This window comes from Poecile atricapillus, chromosome 17, assembly GCF_030490865.1.
Source record: "Poecile atricapillus isolate bPoeAtr1 chromosome 17, bPoeAtr1.hap1, whole genome shotgun sequence".
NCBI lineage: Eukaryota > Metazoa > Chordata > Aves > Passeriformes > Paridae > Poecile > Poecile atricapillus.
In genome coordinates this window covers 7,113,973-7,138,935 of record NC_081265.1, presented here as the reverse complement: position 1 = coordinate 7,138,935, position 24,963 = coordinate 7,113,973, and the positions used below count along the sequence as shown (strand labels likewise).

At 53.7% G+C, this 24,963-nt stretch overlaps 1 protein-coding gene across 1 annotated transcript; it reads left to right on the top strand.

Annotated features, from left to right (window-relative positions):
• The first annotated feature begins 1,155 nt into the window (after positions 1 to 1,155).
• On the top strand, positions 1,156 to 24,187 carry EVPL (envoplakin). Its single transcript, XM_058852428.1, has 23 exons — positions 1,156 to 1,225; positions 6,200 to 6,230; positions 6,826 to 6,925; positions 7,358 to 7,512; positions 8,188 to 8,311; positions 8,954 to 9,079; positions 9,372 to 9,410; positions 10,135 to 10,296; positions 10,851 to 10,958; positions 11,593 to 11,688; positions 11,927 to 12,052; positions 12,889 to 13,035; positions 13,167 to 13,321; positions 14,603 to 14,700; positions 15,240 to 15,421; positions 16,140 to 16,318; positions 16,723 to 16,861; positions 17,400 to 17,593; positions 17,929 to 18,079; positions 18,664 to 18,747; positions 18,833 to 18,943; positions 19,537 to 19,629; positions 20,397 to 24,187. The coding sequence occupies exons 1-23, from the start codon at positions 1,156 to 1,158 to the stop codon at positions 23,844 to 23,846; spliced, it is 6,120 nt and encodes a 2,039-aa protein (XP_058708411.1). The 3' UTR covers positions 23,847 to 24,187.
• Positions 24,188 to 24,963: the final 776 nt, after the last annotated feature.

The window sequence follows — 24,963 nt, the reverse complement described above, 5'->3', positions numbered from 1 at the left end:
TTTCCTCTGCTCCTGGGTTGTCCTTGCACCACACAAAACAGGTGAAGAACAGCCACAAGCCTGTGTTGGCATCACTGGTGTCTTGCTGGCGCTTATGTGGGGGCTGTGACCCCCATCTTCTCCTGTCCCCTTCCTTCTCCATCCTCTGCCCTCCCTCCCTGGTCCTGCATTGGGAAGATCCCATGTTGCTGTGGGATCTGTGCTGGATCAGCCTGAAACACAGGGTTCCTGGTTTGTGGGGACCTTTGAACTTGGCTTTGTCTGCAACCAGCCCTGGCTGTGGCCAGGGAGAGCCACAGGGCTGGGCAGCCCCACTGGCAGCTCCACCTGGATGGGCATCCCCAGGAGCCACAGGGATGCCAGGGTGCTGCTGAGCTTACTGGGAGCCACTTGGGACTCTGAAAGAGCTGTCCAGGGGCAAAGCCTGCTTTAAGGTCTTGTGTAGACAGGGTGCCTGGCCAGAGCCTCAGACCCAGATTTTGGGGCTGGGATTGTCCCAGAGCTTGGATCCTGGTAGCTGGGGCTCCTGGGATGCTGGAGCTGCTGACTTTCCCTCTGCCATGAGCCCTCGGTGTTTTCCTGGGAGCCAGGGCCACCTTGTGCTGAGCCTGGGCCACAAGTTTGCTGGACTGCAAAGTAACATCATGTTCTGAGAATTGCTGATTCCCAAACTGCTGCTGCCACCTTGGGAAGTGCTTGGTTGGCTTTGTCCGTGGGGGATTCTGCTGTTCTGTAGCGTTTTAAACAGATGCTGCAAGGAGATGCTTTAAAACGTGCTTCAGTGGCTGCAGTGCACTCTCTCCAAGTCGTGTTCCCAGCACTGCAAAGTGCTCTCTGTCCCTCTGCTGGAAAGCTGCTGCTGTGGCTGTGTGAGCCCAAACACTCTGCGAGCCAGGGCGAGGTCTCCCGCTCTCCCTCTGGGGCTCTGTTCTTTCCACCCTAAACTGGTTTTTCGAGTCATTTTTTCAGATGTGCCTCCATCTCTGCTGCTCACCTGCGTTCGGGGAGGAGCCTCCCAGGAGCTGCTCTTTACTGCTCCGCAGAGCGTCCCTCGCTGAGTCCTGGCCTTCCATCCCACAGACCGCAGCAGGGAGCAGGAGCCAGAGCCCACCACGAGCCTGCAGAGCCCGGGACAGCAGCTGGGACCTGGCCAACATGTTCAAGGGGGTGGGCAAAGGCTCCCCGAGCAGAAGCTCCCCCAGCAGAGGTTCCCCTGTCAAACCGAGCAAGTAAGTGTGACCCCTCTCCTCTGTCTGAGCTGTGAGACCCTGGGGGAGGACAAGGGAGGACAAGGGATGGGTGATGCAGTTTTTTGAGCTACCCTAAGTGCCATCCCTCTGTGGAGCAGCAGGAGGTTGGGGTTTGCTGGGAGCAGATACCAAAATGTGCTGCCTGGCACATGTCCTTTGTCTCCTGTGGGCTTTGTGTTCCTTCCTAGAAGTGTCCTGCAGCCCCTGGGATGTGCTCAGAGCTGTGGTCATTGAGCAGGGAGGTGCAAAAAGCCCCTTTTGGGCAGGTAGGAGCTGGGTGAAAGCAGCCTCTGTGCTTGGGTGGAGCGGGGTCTGCTCCACGGTGAAGCAGATCCCAGCCTGGCTCTGAGATCCTGGGATTCCCTGGCTGTGTGAGGCTGGTGTGATGCTGCCCTGGGATCCCTGGGGAAGGATGCTCAGTGTGCTGCTGCTCCTCAGCTGGTGGAGATGGGTGAGGATGGGTTTGCTGGGACAGGCCGGGTCTCTGCAGGTCAAATCGCTGAGTTTGCCTCTTTCAGACCTGCTTGGAACAACCTGCTCTGGTGGAAGATGTTCCTGCCCATGGCAGGGGCTTGGAACCAGGTGCCTTTAATGTCCCTTCCAGCCCAAACCAGGCTGTGATTCTATGAAGAGATCAGTTCTGAGGGAATGAGATGTGTGATGCTTCCCTAGGATCAGGGAGTCCTCTGGGAGGGAGCGCTCCTGCAGGGAGACCATCCCTCCCTCCAGCTGCTGTTGTTAACTCAGGATTATTTTCCACTTTCCTCAGCAATTTTGCATATTGGCTGATTCCATGGGAAGTCCCTTCCCTGCCGTGGTTGGAAGCTGAGGAAGTTTCCAGGGAGGTTGTGCTGAGGAGAAGGGGACATGCAGGGTGAAGGGGGTGCTGGCCACATCTCCTGGGCAGTCCAGGACAGTGTTTGTGTGTCTGTGGACACCTGGGTGCTCACAACACAGTGCTGGCCCCCAAATGTTCTGTTTTGGGGGGCAAACCCAAACCCAGGTCAGCCAACAGCCACTGAGGAGGGGGTGGCTGGGCAGGGCAGCGGGGCCCGGGGACAAGGTGACCCCACAAAGGTTGGGGCTGCCCAGGGAGCAGGACCTGGAGCTGGACCCCTGCCATGGGAAGCTTCAGTGGAGCTGAGCACGCACAAACTCATCTCAAAGGCAGGTCTGGGGGCTCTCTGAACACCGAGCTTTGCCTGGGGCCTGGCTGCAGTGAGGCACCTCCCCAGCAGCCCAGGAGCTGTGTCAGGCTCTGGTTTATTCAGCCTTACTAATGCAATCTCTCCACCTTCCCAGCCAGCTCCCAGAGCAGGCTGGGGATTTCTCAGGATCCTACAGAGGGTTTGGGCAGCTCTCCCCTGGCATCAACCTCTCAGATGAACTGGAGCTGCATCCCAGCAAGACCCCACTCCTCTTCCCAGTGCAGGATGGAGGCCAGAGCCAGGAGCACAGCAATTACTGAGCTAGTTGTGCTTGTTTGCGGAGGCTCCAACCATCAGACACAGCCTAATTCTCTTGGCCATGGCCTGGGGCTTGGTCAGTGCCCACAGTAGCTGAGAAAATGAAGGTGGATGAGTTGTCTCGGGAGCAGCCACCAGCACACGCTCTCTAGATGGCCCCAAGAAAATGTTGGTGGCTCACAGCTGCTCTTGGTGGCCCCAAGGCCAGAGCCTCAGCAGCAGGTGAGCTTCCCTGTCTCTGGGGTTCCTGATTAACCCCACAGGTCCTGGTGCCTGTGGTGTTGAGCATCCCAGCTCTCAGGGCCCTTTGCTGTCTCCCCTTGGTGGGTGCATCCCAGAGAGGCATCAGCCAGCACAGGTTGTGCCCGAGGAGCATCCTGGAAGTGCCCTGCTCTAGGTGAAGGCACTGCAGGGCTGAAAGGGAAAACTCCTGAGAAGGTGGAATTGAACTGGATCTGGCTGGACTGGCTGTGCCTGGGTGTGATTTTGACAAAGGCTGTGGGTGGTTTGGGAGGTGGATGGCAAGTCATCTCCTGGGATTTAAGCGTCTCCTGGGATTGCTGCTTTTTCCACCACCACCCTCTGCTTCTCCCCAGTCAGTCTGGAGCAGTGTGACCCTGGGGACAGGCAGGGGGTCTGCTGGCAAATCAAAATGTGCCAGGACTTCTGTGTGTGTCGGGGAGAACAGACCCAGCTTTGGGCCCTGTGGCCATAAAGAAAAGTCCTGTGAGGAGGGGACTCAGGAGAGGGGTCAGAGACTGCAGTGGGTGGTGCTGTGCTCCTGCCCAAAGTGCCCTGGCAGGAGTGACCAGGAGTGGGGGACAGTCCTGCTGCTGTGAGACAGTGTCCCTTGTGTGCAGCTGGACTGTCCAGGAGGCAGAAAGTGGCAGGAGAAATGAACCAATTAATAATGATAATAATAGTGCTGTGCCTCTCCTAGGCATGAGATAGCCCTAGGGAGGAGGCTGCCCTGGCTGCTGAGGAGGAGCAGGAGGAGCTTTGCCCAGCCTTGCCCTCAGCCATCCTGGGGCTGTGGCTGCACCATGCTCTGTGTGTGGAGCTGGACCCGAATTTTGGGGGCAGGGGTGTCCAGCATGAGCTCGTGGCTGCCTGTATCCCACCTGATGCCAGACTGCCTCTCTGCAGCCCAAATGTCAGCGTGTTCACCCTGAAATACAGGGCCCAGCTCTGGCTGAGTGAGAGCTCCTGCCCAGGGGCAGCAGGGATGGGCAGGGGGACACCCCGAGGAGGGACAGTGATGGGTGGGGGTTTGCACAGGCTCCTCTCAGCACACCCCTGCTGCTCCTGAGGTGATGTTCTCCAGGAATCATCCCTGCTTCCCTGAAAATCGGGCTGTTTGCAGCAGCATCCTGCTCTCCAAGCTCTGGTGCCCCGTGCAGCGCAGGCTGGGATGGGCTGAGTCCCCATGACCAGGAGATTGCTGACGTCTTCTCAGTCCTTAGTTTTGTTGTGGCTCAGCCTAAACAAAGCAGATTCCTGTGCCCAGCCTCAGGAACTAAGGGATGGAGTGCCCCAGTGTTTCCTTCAACCAGAAAGGGAGTGCCAGCAGGAATAAACAGGGTTTTGTTGGTGATCTACCATTCCTGGGAAGGATGGATCCTCACTTCTCCCCTCTCAGAGCAGCACAGAGTTATCCACAGCCACATGACAAACTGGGATGGGCTCAAGCAGGGCTCCCCATCCAGGCTCTTTAGGGTTCAGCCGGACCTGGGGGGAGGATGCTGCTGTTCCCGGCGCTCCGGGAGAGGCTCGGTCCCCCGGGCCAGCCCAGCCCAGCCCAGCCCGTGACTCACATTCTCCTCCCTGCGCAGGGAGCCCGGGCAGGAAATCTGGGTGGTGCTCAAGTATTTGCTCGTGGGACACCACCTCATTCCAGGCGTGTCAGGGATGAGTGGGAGATTGTGTAACCTCCTGGGGAGGGGGGACCTCTGAGAGCTTCAGCCTGCTGGGCTGCTCCCTCCACCCTGTGCTGCATCTCCCTGAGCGCTGCAGCTCACACCGGGAAAGGGCAAGGATGGAGGAGGAGAGATGATTAACGGGATAGAAAACACAGGCTGTAGCAGGGAATGATGGTGATGGATGCACTGCTTTGGGCTCTTGGGCTCCACGATCCCTGGAATTAGACCCTGCCGAGCACAGCAGCCCCCTTTCACTCTGCTGAGGAGCATTCCAGGCAGGAAAACTGAGGCATGGCTGGAGGATGCTGCCAGCCCCAAACCTCCGGGACAGCTGAGAGCTGAGGGCTGCAGGCCCACGCTTGGGAAAGGAAAAACACGGGAGGAGCTGAGGAAAGGGGACGGGAGGATGCTCTGAGCAGGAGCTCTGGGGCTGTGCTTCCTCTGGAGCCACACGGGCTGAGCTCACTTCAAGCAGGAGCTGTGGCACCCCAGTGCTTGGCTTGGGGTGGCTGTAGCACTCCCTGGCACGTTACAGTCACTTGGGGCTGTAATAAATGAACATCCCAGCATCTGTTCCAGCCTTTGGAACTGTGGAACAGCTGGAGCCACGAGTAGGAGCTGGAGCAATGACAGAGCCATTAAGGGAATCATTTTCCCCTGTCCTTTGTGGATTCAGGGGCTTGGAAGGAAAGCACGTGGTGGCTCTGCTGCAGGACATCACCTTTCTCTTACCTTCTTCTTCCACCAAGAGGTACCAAGCTGCCCTGAAGAAGTGTCCCCACACTCCAGCTGACCCTCAGTGATGTCCCATTGCTGCTGCTCAAACTCTCTCCTCCTGGTCTCAACTCAGCCTCTGCTGAACTTTGTCCCCTCAGCAGCATTCCAAGGGCTCCATCCCTGCGTGATGCTATCACTCCACACCCTCCTGCCCCTGCCCACATCCTGGCAGGGCTGTGCTCTCCCTGCCTGCAGGGTAGGGCCAGCACTGTCCTCAAGGGCAGGTGCTGTTAGAAGCAGCAGGACACGGGGACAAAGGTGGCAGCGAGGTTTGTGCTTCCTTGTCCGCAGGGAGCGTTGGGAACCATCCCAAGCCTGGCTGTAAGCTTTGGATCCAGCTGTTCTGGCAGGGGTGCTCATTCCCAAGGGTGGTGGTGGGATAAGGGCTGTGATGGCCCTGTTGGTTGTGTGGTGGCACCAAGGTGGCAGCAATAGGGTCTGTTTGGGACCTTCAGTGAAGCCTCACTGGGGCGAGGAGGGCTGGTAGGTGTGCCATGGCCTTGGGAGATTGGAATCTTGGAATCACAGGATATCCTGAGTCGGAAGGGACTGATCAGGATCATCGAGTCCAACTCCTGACCCCAAGAATCCCACCATGTGTTGAGAGCATTGTCCAAACACTCCCTGAGCTCAGACAGGCTCAGTGCTGTGACCACTTCCCTGGGAGCCCATCCAGTGCCTGAGCCCCCTGTGGGTGCAAAACCTTTTCCTGATATCCAACCTAAACCTGCCCTGACTCAGCTTTATGCTGTTCCCCGAGCTCTGAAAACAACACAACGGCCTACAGCACCCAGAGGGGCTTGTGATCTGCATAGCAAGTCCTTGTCCCCTGCAGCCCAGTGTTGGGGGGTGGCACTGGGCTCACCAGTGTCTGGGCCCAGCTTGGAGAGCCTCACAGGGAACAGGGTGGCAGCTCTGGGCAGGGCTGAAGGGCCACCTGTGCCAGCAGCCAAGGGCAGGCACCCAGGGAAACACCTCCAAACAGGGTGAGCACGTTGTGCTGCCTCTGCAGGGTGCTCCCCTGGCCCCCAGCCGTCTGTGGCTTTGGGTCTTCCCATCCCAGATGTGGTGGCGGTGCATTTGGGAATCCTACAGCAGGTTTTTCCCCCTTTATTTTTTTTCTATTTCCCCACCTCTGATTTTTTTTTAAATCCACACAAATTTTAGCATCTGCAGCAAGGAGTTGTGCAGGTATGCTGGGTTTGTGCAAAATCCCAGCAGCACTCACTCTGAACACAGCAGCTCTGGCCTTCTCCTGGCTGAGGGCAGCAGAGAAGATGAGCCAGAGCTCAGACTCTTCTTGAGAGACCCAGTGGAGGTGGGGGAAAGGGATGAAGGAGCAGGCCTGGGGCAGGTCCTGGGCAGTGATGGAGTTTGCTTTACCCCACCCATCTTTGCTGTTCCCTCTCTCAGGTCCTCCACAAACGAGCTGGCCGTGCTCATCTCCCGCATGCAGACAAATGCTGACCAGGTGGAGAAGGACATCCTGGAGACTCAGTCCAGACTCAGGCAGGTCAGTTGTGGCAGGGGGTGGTGGGAGGTGAAAGGCTTTGCAGTGTCTAGGACAGCAGGTCAGGTGTCTGCTCTGTGCATGCTGGTGCAGCTTTGGGGGCTGACTCGAGGCTGGGGAGGAACAGACACCCCACAGAGCCTCCCAGCCCCTGGGGCTGCATCCCAAAGCCTCCCAGATTCTTTCTGCTCAATGCCTCAGGCTTTGCACAGCCAAGGCTGCCTCAGCTGTGGCAGCACAGCCCTGTGCCCTCCAGCAGCCCCAGAGGCTGCCAGCCTGGCACACAAAGCCCCTGGAGCAGGAGGCTGGGCTGGGCACCAAGGCTCCTCCATGGTTGTTGTGTGCAGCATCCAGAGCCTCTGTGTTGGCCAAGGAAAGTGTTGTGAGGTCTGTGTGATCCAACCAGGCTTTTTCCTCTGTCTCCATGGCCTTCAGGACTCCAGCAATCACCAGAAGAACAAGGCTTTTGAGTTCCAGACAGAGAATGCCAGGAACCTGAAGGAAGCTGAGACCCTGCTGAAGGATCTCTTCCTGGATGTGGACCGTGCCAAGAGGCTGAAACACCCACAGGCTCCTGAGATAGAGAAAGAGTGAGTACAGTGGAGGGACTAGTGTGATGAGGGCACTGAGCAATTGGGAACCTCCTCAGGAAATAGAATGAACTCCAGTCCTTGCCATGAGTGGTAGTTTCACTCTTCTTCCCACAGAGTTTAGCCTTAAAATCATCTTTTCTGCCAATTTATTATAAATACACTGGTATGCAGAGTGGATGCCAGAGCGATTTCCCAAGAGGCCCCATCTTTTGGGAGCCCTTATAAAAGGTACCAGAAAAATGCAGAGCTAAAATGTGGCCCCACTCTCAGGGCACATCCCCTTTTCCTCTGCCTTCCCTAAAATAAATACCTTTAATTTGGGGCAAGCACAGAGGCAGAGGTGTTGGAGTGGGAGAAGAGCTTCAGCTGGCTTCTGGTGCTTTGATCCCCTTCACTTCCAGCACTTCTATGTAGCAATCAGGAGGGAAGTTTCCTAGTTGGGAAGGGACAGCCCTGGCCTCCCTGCAGCATCCTCCTGGGCAGGAATTCCTGAGACATCCCTGAAGCTGGAGAGCAGCAGGACAAGTGCTGGGCCCTGCTGAAGGAGGCCAGTGCCACAATGGGACAGCAAAGTACCCTGGGTCCTGTGAGTGAAATTTGGGCTCCACGAGGCCCACCTTGGTTCTCCTGCTTCCCGAGTGACCCAGGGACCGGTGCCTTTCCCCTTGGCAGCATCCAGCAGCTCCATGACCGTGTGACACAGCTCTGTGCGGAGTACCGGGCCCTCTACGAGCAGCTGAACATCCCCGAGGTGGGGCCCAGGGTGGACTGGACCAGGATCCTGGACCAAAAGATGGTAACAGCAGCTGGGTTTGGATGTTTTCTCCCATCTCCTGCCTGGCCAGATAATGTTTGCTGTTGTCTGTAGCCAGCCATTGCACAGCATAAAGCGTGTTGGAGCTGGTGGGAATAACTCAGCGGCTCTGGGTGGAGAACAGGCTCTCCTTCTACCTCTTAAAACCCTCTGGAGCACCCTCTGAATTCACCTCTTCAGATTAAAAGTGACCAGAGGGGGATCAGGTAGAGAGTCCTGCTGTGGGATGGAGAAGGTGATGTCTCCTAGGATTTTACAGCCCTACCTTTCAGTGTTTCACTCTGCAAGGTTTGGGTATATGGAGTGCCCAGATTGGAGCCAATTTGGATTCCCCTGAAAGCTGGATGGTAATTAAGTGTGTCCCATGTATGTCACCATGGGCAGGGGGCTGGCTCAGCTCAGGTCTGTAGCCCAGGGTTATGTGGTCTGGTTATCTTTGCCCCCATATTAGACTGAGGAAATAGCAACCAACAGCAATAATGGGAAACAACAAAAAAATCCCTTCCCTTCCTCCTGGACCTCTATCAGATACCAGATCTTTTCATGCCCTGCCAGCAGTGCCTGGGGTTTCCCTCTGAAATGAAGCCTTTTGCTTTAGTGTGTGCCCTGACTCCTTTTGCACAGAAACAAGTCAATGCAGGACAGTACGGCCCCGGCATGTCAGAGCTGGAAAAGCAAATAGCTGAGCACAACATCCTCCAGAAGGAGATCGAAGCCTACGGGCTCCAGATCAAGAACCTCCGCTCCGGGGTAAGGCACCCTCTGTCCCCTCCTTGCTGCTGTCACCCACGGGGGACCCTGCTGGCTCTGCTCATTGTCTGGCTGGGTGTCCCATCTGCTCCTCTCACACTGAATGTCCACCCTTGTTCTGCAGAGGCCATGGGGGGGCCAGGGAGCTGGCTCCTGGATGGTTTCTAAAGCACATTCCATAAATCAGTTCATCAGCATTCACCACATGTTTTGCTAATAGCTTTTCTTTTTTTTTTTTTCTTTTGTTGTTGTTGTTGTTCAACTCCTTGGTCTTGGCTGTGTTGTAATCCAGGATGTGGCAGATTTAAAAAGCCAGTACAAGGACTTGCTGGTAAGGTTCTTGGTGGTTTTCTGAGCAGATGGGGTCTTACAGCAGAGTAACACCATCCCTGATGGGCAGGAAATGCCCAGTGCAGAACAGGAGCTGCCCCTGGGCTTGCACAGTAAAGTCGTGTCCCTCATATCATTTCCCTGTTTCCTTCCCTCCTTGGGATAGGCATAAATTGAAAGAACTCCTGCTGTCCTCAGGGCAGTGCTGAGGGTGAGATCCATGTCTCTCCTCTCCATGGGCCATGGATCTGCAGTTTCCTCTGTGAGCACAGGGACCAGAGGGCAGCAGGAAATCCAGCCCACACACAATCCAAATCAGGATTGCAAATATGGAGCTTTCCCTGATCCCTAACAAGGGCTCCAGAGAGGAAATGAGCAGCCAGAGCAAAGGAGGTGGCCAGGAAGAAGGTTCTGGGTTTACCCAGCTAGGCCCATAAAGGTTGATGCTGAAAATGGGATTTGTGAGAAATCTCAGCTCTGAGACTGCCCCAGGCACCAGCCCACACCTGGGATTCTGGTTAGACAAACATATCTTGTCTGTGAGGAGGGAAAGGGAACAGCAGCCCCATCAGATAAGAGCCAGTGGTGGCAGATTTCTCACCAAGGTTGCTGGGAATCTCCTGCTGGATGTGTAACAGGACTGTGGTCCTGGGGAGGAAGAGGAGGAGGGAAAAGGGACTCCTCAGGCTGAGCACTGACACTGTCTCTGTCCTGTGTGTGGGCAGAAAGCTTCCATCTGGCGAGGGCAGAGCCTTGGCAGCCTCTACCACCACCTCCAGGGCTGCACCAAGGAGCTGGGCTACCTGACAGAGCAGCAGACCAAGATCCTGAAGCAGGACTGGAGTGACCAAATGATGGATGTCCAGAGCGTGCGTCGGGAGTACGAGGTGAGCCCTCGGGGGTGCCAGCGTGTCCTGGCCACAAAACACTGGCCAAGCCTGGTTCTGCAGGGTGCATCCCAGCCTCCTGCACCTCCACCACCAGCCCTGAGCATGAAGCTTTCCAAAACAGAGCGGGAAGAGAGCCCCTGGGACCCTCTGTGACCCCTCCAGTCCCCTGAGCTGGCATGTGGGATCATACACTGGAGAGCTGCCAGGGAGGCTTTCCATGGTCAGAGAGAAGGGAAGGGCTCAGTGCCACATCAGCCTCCATGGCCACAGTACAACCTCCAGTGACTGCCATGTGCTGGGACACAGACAATGAGAGGGATAATTGACTGGGAAAATGTTCTTTGAACGAATGTCCTGATGCTTTCTGAGGCCCAAGTGTGTCTAATTTGTTTCAGCTCTGCCTATCCCCTTCTGTTATAACAGACAAACAAACAAACAAATAAGGCTGTCTGTGCTTTGGGAGCCTTATCTCTGTTATGTTTGCTGTCCCAGGAGGCCATTCTGTGCTCCCTGCATGTTCCCAAGGTCAGAAAGTTTCTTTTCCCCTCCAGGATTTCAAGTCCAATGAGCTGCTCAGCCAGGAGGAGTTTGTGAACCACCTTCAGGATGATGGGGACAGGATGATTGAGCTGAAGCACCCAGCCATCAAACCTATCCAGGTGGGGAGAGGGGATCTGTTCCCCAGCCCTGAGGGAGAATGAGAGTGTTTCTGTGCTGCAGGTGGTGGCTCAGAGGAGACCCCTTCACTTCTCCCTGCAGTTATGTTACTCTTTCCTTCCACACTGCACTGGCTGCACTGCAGCATCTTTCTGCCTGCTCCAGGCCTGCAGGGAAGCTGAGGGAAGTCCAGGGTCTTCACCCTTGCCAAAATTTCAAGGAGATAGTGGCCAAGATCTGTGTGCTGGGACCAGCTCCTGCTCTAGTGCTCACACACATCAGTGCAGCCACCCTCACACTTAGGAAATTCCAGCTTTGGTGTGAGTTCTCCCAAGGGAGAGCAGCTCCCAGCCTCCAAGGCTGTATTTCCAAGCCTGCATCTGCAGAGCCAGGCTAAGGTGGGTTCTCAGCCCCCAACACCACTGGGGATGAGACCACCTGAGAAGTGATGGCTGCTGTGTGTGAGCCAGGTCCTTCTCAAGGCTGTCCTCACCCAGGCTCAGCACCAGGCACTGCCTGGGCACAGCTTTGTCTCTGCTTCTCCTCTGATCTCTGGGACTTGTGAGGAAAGGAGACCTGTGGTGGGGGAGGTAGGACCAGCTGGAACCCACTGAGATGTGCTCTGCCCTACCACAGGCTCACCAGGAAGCTTTGAAGAACGAGTGGCAGAATTTCCTGAATCTCTGCATTTGCCAGGAGAGTCAACTGAAAAGTGTGGAGATCTATAAGAAGGTAAAAAGCAAATTCGTGGGCCATGGTTCTGCAGGTCAGGCCAGAGTGGGCAGACTGGGAAGAGAGACAGCAAAGGGGGGAGGATGGGAGACCCTTTGCTTGCACCTAGTAAAGGTATTTTGGGGAAACACCTCTCAAAATATAATCTTTTAGAGGTGCTGGGAACTGAGAGACCCCACTGGACTTGGAGACAGTAATGTCCCCCCATGCCTGACTGTTTCCCCACCCACACCTCCAGTTCCAGGATGATGCTGAGGCTGTGAGCCGCTCCCTGAAGAAGATGAGCTCTGACCTGGACACCAAATACAGCAAGTTCAACAAAGACAGCCCTGGGGTGGTGTCAGATCTGCTGCTTCAGCTGGAGGTGAGGCCTTTGGGGCTGCTGGCACCAGCCAGACCTCAGGGCAAATCCAAAGTTTAAAACTCCCCAATAAATGACAGAGGGGAAGGGGAAGAGGTGGGTGAATAATCCTACAGGGATAGCTCACCCCAGCTCTGTGCTGGGGAGGGGGAAGCCCAGAAGATCCACGCTGCTCACAGTGCCCTGAGATGGCACTGTCCCCATCAGTGACACACAGCCAGGCCCCAAGGCATCAGCAGAGTAAAGGAGAAGTGCAGGGAGAAACCATTTGTTGTCCCCAACATAAAACACTTGGATTAGAGGGCCTGCAGAGTGTGAACCACTGGCATCCGAGATCCTCCCATCTCCTCAGCACTCTCATGAGCCAAGGGCAAGGGAGGGAATAAAGAAATCTGACCTCAGGGGTGAGATGCAGATAGGAAAGGAAGATTTGCCCTGGAGAGAGGGAGGAGACACGTTCACCCTGGTATCTTCCCAAGTATGCAACACACTTAGCTCTCAAGAGATGCTGGAATCTTGGCACTTTCTGGCACTGGAATGCAGCCACCCCTTGGCAGGTGTTCCATTTCCAAAAAGGAAAACTTCTTCAGGATATCTGATATGAAAGTGTGTGTTCACCTAAGCTTAACCCAGGCTGTGTCCTCAACAGCAGATCTGTGAGCAAAGGAAACTGAGGATGGTGTTGGCAATGGGAAGGGGAAGAAGGAGAATGGAGGGGTTGAGAATGGAGAGGCTGACTCCATCCCACAAGGACAGATAATTGGTCCCAGCATACCTGCTATAGTGTGACCCTACCCTTCCTTATCCAAGCCTGGTCACAACCATTCTGTTTTGTCTAGAACGAGGAGAAGGTGTTGAAGCAGGCAGAGAAGAGCATCACTGACCTGAAGAGAAGGAGCAAAGAGATCAGCCCACTGAAACTGCGCAGGACACGTCCCCCCCAGCCCCTCACCCTGGACACCCTCTGTGACTGGGATGCTGGGGAGGTGAGGGCAGGACTAGCAGCACCCTCAGAAGGGACAGAGGGCTGCATTCTTCTCTGTTTGCTCCAGATCTTGGCCCCTTGGTGTGAGGAACTGTCTTTCAAGCCTTTCACTGGGTTTTGTGTCCTCTCCAGGTGCAGCTGACCAGAGGGGACAAGTACACTCTGAAGGACAACAGCAACCCAGAGATGTGGGTGGTTCAGAGCAGCACTGGGGTGGTCCAGGAGGCACCTTCTGCTTGTTTCTCCATCCCTCCTCCTGACCCTGAGTCCATAGACAAGGTCAATAGGTGAGTCTGCAGCAGAGACCCTGACCCAGAGAGACATTTAGACTCTCTTGGGTCTTAACCAGCCTGACTGCAGAGAAACAGCAGCTGGTGACAGGCCTCTCGACTATCTCATACCAAATCCCTCCTGGAGAGGGATTTTTCCCTGCACCCAGGTATTTCATCCAGATGCCTGCCATTCCTCAGCACCCCTGCACACTTCACAGACCTCACTGTCGATGAGTTTTCTGGCAGTCAGGCTTGATTTCTTCACCCCAACATGTGACTCGCATAGGTTTGACTAAATTCATAGTAGAATCAGTCTGGAGCTTGGGACTTGCCAAACAGGACAGAGTTATCTGTGGTATCTCCTCTCAGCCAGCCCCAGCTGGAGACTGAGCAATGCTCCTTCAGCCTGTGTGTGGGTTTGCTGCCTGCCTGCTCCGTCAGCTCCTGATGTTCCCACAGGACGGGGCGGCGGTGCAGGGAGGTTGGCATTGCCTTTTTAATCATGGCCCCGGGTGTTTGGGTAAATCAAGTGCCGAGGAAAAGCTGCAGCCCAGACTCAGAGCTAGGCAGGAATGCCCAAAGTGGGAGCTTGGGTCCCCAGTGCCACGGGGTGTGATTGCTTCATCGTGTTCTCAGTGTGTAACCCTCTTCACACATCCCAGGATTTATGGGTTTCATTAGTGTTTTAAAACAGAAAATCAGTTCCTCTGCACAGAGGGACAGCCCTCATCTGGCAGCAGCCAGGCAAGCTGGGAAATGCTGGTTTTAACACACAGTGTTTGGCTGGAACAATCCACAGCAGGGATGAGAACCAGCCTGGTCCTTCCTGTTCCCCCTCCTTCTGGTTCCAGAAGTCTTTTCCCACCCAGAAATACTTTTTGGTCCTTCAGGCTCTGGCAGATCCCAGCCCTAGTTGCATTAGGCAGGAACCATCCTTACAAGTGAGACGTGGCACTTCCAGTGCAGCAGCCACAGAAGCAGCCACTTGTGTTTCCTGCAAAGCACCACAACCATATGAAATTCATTTCCAGCTTTGGTGGCTTCTGCTGAGAGTGGGAAACTCTGGCTTCCTTGGGAGAACTCAGCTGCTCAAACCAACCAGCTTTTCTTGCTGCTATTTCCTTTCCTAAGGGACATCTCTGAGTTACAACAGGCTGCAGGCTCCCAGCCTTTGGGGACACCTTCCCTTGCCTTTGGGGACACCTCCCCAGCACAGCCACGGAGCTGATGCTGTGCTGTGAGGGGCTCTGTCAGTGCTGTGTCCTTTCCTGGCTGATGATGCCCCTCTGCTCACAGGTTGGAAGGGGAACTGAGCACGGTGAAGCAGAAGCGAGCAGCAGTTCAGAGCACCCTGAGACGCAGCCAAAAGGAGCAGGTGCAGCCCAGCCAGCAAGGTTTGTCACCTGGATAGTCCAGCCCTCTCTGGAGGCAGCTCTGGAAGCAGAGCACCCACCCAGGGTGGGCAGAGGCACCTGCAGCTCACATGCAGACACCTGCAGAGGTCCCTGTGGGAGGATGCCTTCTCCACCATGGCAAAGAACAGCTGGCAGGACAACCTGACTCCTGTCTCAGCAATTCACTAAGTCTGCTGCCCTTCTCAAGCCTCTGAGATTGACCTCCAGCTCCATCAACAGCTGGAGGGTATTTAGGATTTCAGGGGGATGTGCCTATCCAGAAACTTTAATTAAACCTGCTTTGTAATCTGAGTCCCTTGCAGTTCTCTTCCCTAGCTGGGGGCTGTGGGATGAGCAGGCAGCCACAGCTAAATCCCAACTCTGGGTTATCTGTGTTATTCCCACAGCTGTAGTTCAAAGGCTCCCAGCAAAGCTGAGAAGGGATGTGTCTGCATTTGGCTTTGTGCCTCCTTTGGAGCTGTGGCTCACCATGGCACAGCTAAAACCTGGGGATTAACCTAAGCTATGTCTCTCTCCAGCTCTGTCCAAGAGCCCTCCAGCAGTCCAGGATGATCCCAAAGCTGACCAGCTCCTCAGCAGCCTGGATCGCATTGGCAAGGACCTGGTCCAGGTGGAGAAGGAGGTCTTGAACCGAGTGAGGTCTCCTGTGAACTACAGTGACCCTACAGATGACCTTGGCAGGAGGATCAAACAGCAGCAGGTGAGTTGGAGCAGGAGCAGTTTGGTAGGGCCCTGTCCTTGGCCCAGAGCAGGAACGTGGAAATAACACACAGCTGATGCTCCAAAGGAGAAAACCATGCTGCAGATGTGAGGGTTTCAGGCTGGCTTGAACCCTTGAAATGGGACTAAATGAAATGAAATCCTCAGGAAATGCAGGCCCTTCCCTCGCCTCTGGAGCAAGAGAGTCCATCCATTTCAGAGCTGTGGTGCAGGTGCCAGTCTTGGAATGCTGCCACCCTACCCTCTCCAGTCTGTAACAAAGAGACTAAGGGATAAAGGGAATTCATCCAAGGGCCAGCTTTGTCTCACCTGCTGGGAAGTACAGACCTGTAAATGTCAGTGAGACAGGAAAAGAGGCAGTGCCCTGGAGCCCCGCTCCTTTCCTCTGGTCAAGGTCTGGGTTTGCAGTATTGCAGCTTGTTACATCTTCATCTCTGGGTATTTGCCTGGCTCTGGCAGTAGGATAGGCTCAGGCAGGAAGGTTTTTTCCATCTCTGTCCATGTGGATCTCTTTCCCACACCCTGCCACTGCCAGACAGCCACAGTCTGGATGGGGCTGTGCCCCAAGGGACAGCTCCTTACGAGAGGGGCACCACACCCTGAGCCCCACAGCCAAAGCTGCCCCTGAGGGAAACACATTTCCACAGCAGCACTGTTATGGTTGTGTTGGGTGACTGTGCTTCCATCTGGTGTGCCAGGAAACAACAAAGAAACTTGAGAACCTGGGGGCAGCCAAGGATGCCTTGCAGAAGGAGTGTGAAACCTACCTTTCCAAAAAACCCACCAGCACCTCGGCTTCCCAGCTCCCTGTCACGCTGAATGCCCTCAGGAGCAAATACAACGATGTCAATATGCTCTCCAGCCTGTACAACGAGAAGTGAGTGATGGGGATGAGGGGAGGAAGTGTCCTTGCACAGGTGTGCCAACACAGAAGCATAACAGAAAATGATTTTCATCTGTATGAGTGTTGGTTGAGGTCCAGCCCAGGTTGGAAACCTCCCATTCATCATCAAAGACACCTCTGAAGGAGTCCCCATGTGTAATTTGTGAGCAGATCCCCCCACTGTGGAAAATCCACCACAATGGGTGTGTGTCACAACTCTGCTGTGTGGTGAACTGCAGCATATCTGACTTGTGAGCAGCATGACAGGGGTGTGAGTGCACGTTGCTTGTTCTGTGACATGTTGAAGCTCTAACTTTAAGTAAGGTTGAACACCAAAGGGAGAAAAGAAGAATGGGGTTTCTGTAGCTAACCATGTTCTTCATTTCCCCCCTTCCCAGGGCTAAGGCTGCCCTGAACCTGGAGACTCAGATTGAGAACACAGACAAGATTGTCAGCACATTTGAGGCCAAGCTGGCTCAGGACAGCATCATTCCTGCATCCCCCAATGCCCTGCAGGATCGGGCCAATGACCTGCAGGTAGGGGAGCACCAGGCTTCTCACTAAGGATGGGAGATCCCTGAGCTCAGGGAGCAATGTGGGAGGGGCTGGATTTATTTGAGCACCTTGAGGCACCAGAGATGAAGTATTTTAAGGACTTGTTCCTTGAAGGTTTAATGTTGGTGTTGCAGGCTGATCTGCTCTCAGTGGACAGTAGAACACTGTCCCTCTGTCCCTCCCTTTGCAGGCCCTAAAATACATCATGACCCCCTCAGCATCTAATCTCTGTTACTCTGCCTCACACCTATCTCTAATATTTCCTGCTCCCAATCTCCTTGCCCCATCCTTGGCACCCACAGTGTTTTGCTTTCCCCAAAACTTCTCAGTGCACTGTCCAAGCCACCTTGCTTCCCATCTCCCCTGCTGAACAAGCCTCAGTGCTCCACTTCCACCCTGCCTGTCACTTGGAGAGCCTGAGCAGCCCCCAGTGCTGCCCAGTCAGTGACACACTGAGGAAGGTCTTTGGGTGCTGCTCTGACTGATGCAAACACGAGGTGTTTTCTTTTCTCCCCTGCAGAAGCTGAGGCGGGACCTGGTGGCCCAGGAGGACTGTGTGCTGAAGCTGAACCGAGGGCTCAAGGATGCTGAGCACAGCTGCAGTGCTGTGCAGAACAACTTCCAGGAGTACTGCCCTGACCTGCCCCGGCAGAAGCGGGAGGTGCAGCTCCTCAACGATCGCTACCACGCCGTGGCTGACCAGCTGGATCAGCGGTGAGGGTCATCTCTGCTCCTCCTAGCTAAGGTGGACTGGGGCAGGGCTCAGAGCCCTGAGTATGTTCTTCACTGCAGGACCTGATCCTGACCACAGTCCTGAAATACTGAGGACCAGGTGTGTCCTGCTGTGTAGTTGCCACCTTGCTTCACAGCACAGGCTTTGAGCTTCCAGAGTTGTGCTCCCCACTCAGGCATCAGTTGTCACCCCCTCGTTTTTGTTATTTTCATCTTTGTTGTGGTGCTATTTTCACCTTTCATCTTCCTTCCTAGGAACTTGCACATGAATCTTTGCCCTTCCCCTTAATGTCCCTGTCCACTTTTGTGCTGTGCAGAGAGAAGACCCTCAGAAACATCAGCCTCACCTACCAGCAGTTCCAAAACTCCAATGAGAACCTGATGTTCTGGATGAACAACCTACCCAGGCACCAAGTGAAGACCACTGATGGGCCAAGCCAGATCAAATACAAGCTGCAGGCACAGAAGGTGTGTTCCAGGGCAAGAATAGCCTGTAACTTTATGTTATGTTATGATGGGGCAATTTGCTTGTGAACAGCACATGCAAAGTTGTACCAGCCAGCTCCTAGCTGTGTGCTCCCCCATTGTAGTGAATGAGCTAGAGAAGGACTGCAGCCCATGGATGGTGTTACCTGGTGTATCTCACCTTGCTGGATTTATCTACAGTGCTGCTGTCCTCATCTGTGCCACTCACCTCCAGATTGAAATCTTCTCCATGGAGAGGCCACTTTCAGATCCTGAAATTTTGCACCTTAGCCTGAGATGTTACATCCAAGTCCTTCATTTTTCTCTCCTTGAGCAGAGTATAAGCTCACTAGCTCAGACAAGGAATTGTGGAGGTCTCTGTGTTGGCTGCTATTTACCTTATTTGTGATAAATCAGTGTGGGAGGTCCTGGGCAAGTTATAGCACTACTGAGATACCCTAAAACCCTGGAAACTCTTCCTAAATGTCTTCCTGTTCCCACCATTCCCTCAGCTGAGCTGATTCTCTAGGCTGCAAGAGTATTACTGGGAAGCTGGATTTCAGTGTGTCCATGTGTGTCTCCTGCAGAGGCTGGTGGAGGAGATCCAGAGCAAGGAGCCTGAGAGGAACGCCCTGATCAGGCTGTCCCAGAACGTGCAGTCCACACTCAATGTAAGGATGGGCTTTCCCATTTATCACTCCCTTAGCATTTCACCTAAGACATCCCACCTGATTGTCGTGTGTCTGCTCTGAACAGGACTATGAGCTTGAAGCAGGCAAGTACAGCTCTTCTCTGGACCCTTCCCTGACTGACTCTGCTGCAAAGAGGCTGCGTGTGACCCCCCTGCAGGAAAGCATCCAGGCCCAGGTAAAATGCTAAGATGAAGGCATGGAAATCATTGTCCAGCTTATCACCCATGCCCCAATGTCCTCTGCAAGGCCTTAACCCACCTTAACAGCCACCACTTATTATGGTCCAGTGTCCTCAGGGATCCCTTTGCTCCTGGGGCAAAGCAGGATGTGAGATCCTGAATTAGGATTGTGCCTGGCACCTTGGCTGAGATTGCTGATGTTGCCTCCTCACCACATTGTGTATGAAGATAAAACTTACAGGGTAGGTGTGTGAGAGGAAGGAGCCACAGCTCCTCTGTGCTCTTCCCAGTATCACCCCAGTCCTCCTGCATCATCCTGGGGCTTTTGTCAGCTGCTCTCCATCTGTGAATTTGGAAGACTGGACCCTGTGTAGGCCTGCAGGCATCAAACAGGCATTCAGGGAACAGGGACAGGATCTTCTGCAGGAGTCCTTAGACTCTGAGTCTCTGTGAAGAGGCAGATTTGATGACACTAATCCCTAGAACTGTGCCATACACAAAACTCATCCAGGTGAAAGGAGGTGTGGCAGGGTCTGCCATGCAGTGTCCAGGTGAGGGCACAAGGCTCTCACCACTCTTTCTTTTGCAGGAAAATGATGTCACCAAGCTCTACATGGAGCTGGCAGCAGAAAATAAACAGCAGCTCAGCCGGCTGGAGTTTGCCAAGAAGATTGTTGAGAAGGTACCACCTTACAGCTCACTGCAAGATTGGGGTACTCTAGATTGGGGTCCAAATCTGCTCAGCCTGGGGCTCCCCCACTCCTCCCTGAGTCTCCACATCCAGGTGTAAGGAAGGACAGGAATGGAAACCCCTCTAAGAAAAAAACCACAAGAAACCATAGTTTCACTGATACTGATCACACTGTCACACTGGGTTGTGACTCTCATCACTTCTGGGGGCCTTCAACTCCTTACTGAAGCTGTAGTTTATGCTTGGAAAAAAAGTTTAGGGTTTTTAAGTCCACTTCTCTTAGCCATAGCTAATCAAGGATCACAGACTGAGAATTTCAGATTTGTTTGTGGGTGTGGCTGGAATTTAGTGCTCACAACCTGCTGTAAACACTTCAAAGCAATAGGATTTTTATACCTTTTTAAGGTTTGAACCACCTTTCTCAGGACCAGGTGACTTTTAGTGGGTTCAGGAAGCACAAGAGATTAAGCTGGGGACTGGCTGTGATGCTCTCCCTCGGCTGCAGGTACAAGAAGGCAGCACAAAGCACCTTTGTGGGCTGCCACAGCACCTCCATCTCAAGGGGAGGTCATTTGCTGGAGATGTTGGGATTGTGTCCTCACTTTCCATTTACAAACAGCCTTATTTGAAGACTGCTTGAGGATTCTGTGCTAGTTTTGTCTCCCACCATGCCGTGCCATTTAAAAGATCTCTGACTCACCTTAAAAGAGTGACTTGGTTTACCTGCCTTTTTTTGTTTATTTTTTTTTCCCTTGCAGAAGGAAGTGCATGAGGACATTGAAGCTGTACATGAGCAAACCCAGAAAGCTGAAAACAAAGCCACAACCAGCAGGGAATCTGAGGGGTTGAAATTGCAGCTGGAGGAGGAAAGGAGGGAAGTGGCCAGGATTGAAGAGGACCTGGAGGAACACAGAAACAAGCTGCTGATGTTGAAAACTCAGAAGCCCATTGAAAGAGTGGAAGAAAAAGAGGTGATTGAATATTACAGAGACCCACAGGTGGAAAGCAACCTGTCTAGGATGGTACAGCAGATTGAAGAGGAAGGCAAAAAGAGGCAGGGCCTGCAAGAAGACATTGATATGATGAGCCGTAAGCTTGCCCAGATGGAGAGCGAGAAGAAGGTGGCTCCTGCCCAGCTCCTCACCAAAGAGATCACAAAAATTGAGAAGGATCCAGGCCTGGATGGCCAAGCAGCCAGTCTTCGTCAGGAGATCAAGCGTCTCCAGGAGGAAAGCTTGGCTGCTGCTTCTGAACTTGAGCAGCACAAGAGGGAGCTGCACATGCTGGAGCGAAAGCAGCCCAACATCCGAGAGAAAGTGGTGGTGAAGGAGCTCATCAAACTGGAGAAAAACCCAGAAATGCTGAAGTCTGTTAGGACCCTGCAGTTACAAATCGATGAGGAGTCCTTCAAAAGAAAGTCTGCAGAAGAAGCAATAGTGAAGGTGAAGAACAAGATTGAGGAGGTGGAAAGACTGATTGAAACAACAGAACCCAAAATTATTGTTAAGGAGGTGAAACAGGTAGAGCAGGACCCAGAATTACTGAAAGAGACTTCCAAGCTTAAAACTCTGATTGAAGAAGAGAGGAGCAAAAACTTGCTGCTGACAGGTGAGCTGGGAGAGCTGCAGAGCCAGTACAGCATCGCAGAGAAGCAAAAGCCCAGGATAGAGGTGAAAGAGAGGGTCAATGAGATCTTCCTGGTGGACCCTGAAACAGAGAAGCAGATTGCACACCTGAAGAGGGAGCTGCAGGAAGTCACTCTGAAAAGGACAAAGATTGACAGTGAAGTGGAAGAGGCCTTAGCAGAGCTCAAAGTCCTCAGGTCACAGAAACCAGAGGTGGAATTTAAGGAGGTCATAGAGGAGGTGGTGAAACATGAAAAGAGTCCAGAGATTCTCAGAGAAATTGACAGGCTGAAAGAGCAGCTCAATGAACTTGTGAACACCAACGGCAGGACCCAGGAGCAGCTCATTAGGCTGCAGGGGGAAAGGGATGAATGGAGGAGGGAGAGATCCAAGGTGGAAACCAAGCTGGTCAACAAGGAAGTCATTCGATATGAGAATGATCCACTCTTGGAAAAAGAAGCCGATCGCCTGCGTCAGGAGGTGCGCAACATGTCCCAGAAGAGGAGAGCTGCAGAGGATGCCATCTATGACCTGCAGAATAAATACATGCTGCTGGAGAGGCGGAAGCCGGAGGAGAAGGTGGTTGTTCAAGAGGTGATACTGACCCAAAAGGATCCAAAGCTCCGAGATGAGCACAGCAGACTGAGACGCAGTCTGGATGAGGAGGTGAGCAACAGGCGTCGCCTGGAACGCGACGTGCAGCAGGTTCGTGTGCTGGTGGAAGAGCAAGAGAAGTTGCTCAACTTTCAGGAGGATCGAAGCAAGAGGCTTGCACTGGAGAAGGAGATGAGGCAAATTACACTGAGAATAAAGGAGCTGGAGGAGAGCCCAGCCCCAGTACAAGAAAAAATAATTATGGAGGAAGTTGTCAAGCTGGAGAAGGATCCAGTCCTGGAACAATCTGCCAGCAACCTGCGCTTGGAGCTGGACCGTGAGAAGATGGAGGTGCTGAGCTTGCAGAGAGAATGCAAGAACCTGCAGGTGCAAGTCGATGTCCTTCAGAAAACGAAATCCCAGGAGAAGACCATCTACAAGGAGGTGATTCGAGTGGAAAAGGACAGAGCACTGGAGAGTGAACGTGCACGCATCTGGGAGCTGCTGAGCAGGGAGAGGGGAGCCAAGCAAAAGGCAGAAGAAGAGGTACGGCGGCTCCGGGAGAAAATCGAGAGAGCTGAAGGCATGAAGAGGACATGGGCTCGTGAAGAGACAGAGCTGCAGAAAGCCAGGAACCTGGCCATCCAGGAGAGAGCCAACCTGGAGAGTGAACTGCGGGAGCTGGAGAGGCAGAAGCAGCAGAAAGTCCTCTTCCTTCGGGAGGAATCCAAGCTGCTCAGTCAGCGGACTGAGAATGACAGGCAGAAAAAGAAGCAGCTGGAACATGAGGTTTCCCTGCTGGAGGCAGACATCCTTAGGGAGAAGGACCAGATCTACAACAAAGAGAGGTTCATTCGGGATCTCCAGTCAAAGGTCAACCGTGAAGAAATCAATCATGAGACCCAGATGAGAGAGACGAACCTCTCAACCAAGATCTCCATCTTGGACCCTGACACAGGGAAGGACATGTCTCCTTATGAAGCCTACAAGCGAGGTATCATAGACAGAGGCCAGTACATCCAGCTGCAAGAGCTGGAGTGTGACTGGGAGGAAGTCACCACCCTGGGCCCAAATGGGGAAATCTCACTTCTCCTTGACAAGAAAAGTGGGAAGCAGTATTCCATCGATGATGCACTAAGGCTGAGGAGGATCACAAAGGAGGAGTACCAGCTCTACCGGGATGGCAAGATTCCCATCTCTGAATTTGCCTTGCTGGTGGCTGGAGAAACCAAGCCTCCCTCGTCCCTCTCAATTGGCTCCATCATCTCCAAATCCCCACTCACATCACCCACCACCCACCAAACCCAAACCTTCTTCCCCCCAGCCTCACAGAAGGGCATATGTGATGACACTTCCCCCATCGCCGGGGTGTATGACACCACCACCAACACCAAGTACAACATCAAAACTGCCGTTGCGAAGAAGCTGCTCGATCCCATGACAGCTCAGAAGCTTCTGGAAGCCCAGGCTGCCACGGGGGGCATCATAGACCTCATTTCCAGGGACCGGTTCTCAGTCCACAAGGCGATTGAGCGGGGGCTGATTGACAGGACCTACATGCAGAGACTGCTGAATGCACAGAAAGCTTTCACGGGCATTGAGGACCCAGTGACCAGGCGAAGGCTGTCTGTGGGGGAAGCAGTTCAGAAGGGTTGGATGACCAAGGACAGTGCTTTCCCCTACCTGCAAGTCCAGCACCTAACTGGAGGGCTCATCGATCCCAAGAAAACTGGTCGCATCCCTGTGCTGGAAGCTGTCCAGACAGGGATGATAACGAGCAACCTGGCCAATAGGCTCCAGGATGAGTCCAACTATGAAAAAGATCTCATTGACCCTGTCACTAAAGAGAAGATAAATTACAAGGAGGCCATGGCCCTCTGCCAGAAGGATTCTCTGAGCCACCTCCTGCTGCTCCCGGCCGCGTCGGAGGGGTATCAGCGGTACCACCAGGCCAGCCGCTCCCCCAGGCTCTCGCGGTTCAGGCACTGAATGGACCAAGGCACATTCTGGGGCTGGTTCCTTCAGTTCATCCCTTCAGAACACCTCTCCTCATGGAGGCAGCAGGCTCACAGGAATGGAGCATCTAGAATTTAGGGCTGCCTACGCTTCTCTCTTAGCTCCCTGCCTCCCAACACAGCTCGGCTGTGCAAGGACAAAACCGTGGTGATGGCCTGCCATGGACGGGTCCCCACAGCCCCCAGCTGCTGTTCCCTAATCAGCCCAGAGAGGAGTTGACTGCCAGAACTTCATGGGCAGTTATATGTGGCTATGGCCAGAAAGGGGGGAGAGGCAGAGCGTTTTCCAGCTGGGTGATTCTGCATGCAATAAACATAGCAAGTGAGTGGCTGTGGCTGTGTTGTTTCTGCAGGTTGTGGCTGAAGGCACAGCTACTCCTCCCCCGTGCAGTCCCACACACTTCAGCCCAACCCACACAGGTTTTGTGTGGATTTTCTTTCTTGCTCTTCCTGATCTCCCAGCACTGAACCCTCCTAAAGTGTCCTTCTGCCTATGAGTTCATAGTTTTAAAGATTTTGTTATATTTGTCTTTAAAACTGAAAACCAACAGGACTTTGTTTCCTCGTCATTTGGACACCTCTAAAAGAGGTGCAAAGGGGTGCAGTCCCACCCAACAGTACTGGAAAATCCACACTTGCCATTTCTGTAGGTGAACTAAAAGGAAATTACTCCTCTGTGTAACTTCCACCACTCAGTCCCTCCTGAAACAAGCAATTCTTATATCCCAAATGTTCTTCCCTAGTATCTACTCTATTGTGGAGCATCTCCTGGGTTTATGGGATGAGAAAATTACTTTCTATTCATATCAGATGTTCCTTTCCCACTCCCAAGGGCTCGTTTAGCTGATGCTATCCAGGAACTCCAACATACCCAAAATAATCCATGAGAGTAGAGATTTTCCCCCCTCGCCTTCACCCACCAGACCAGCAGCATAGCCTCTATTCCCATAGAGCTTAGCTGGATTTTGAAGTCTGGGCTGCAGGCAGAAACTGTTCCCACTCTGGCAGGCGCAGGACACTCAGCTCTCTTTACCTTCCTGCAGGTAGGAAGTGCCCAGCATTAGTAATCTCTAACAGCAAGTTTCCAGTCT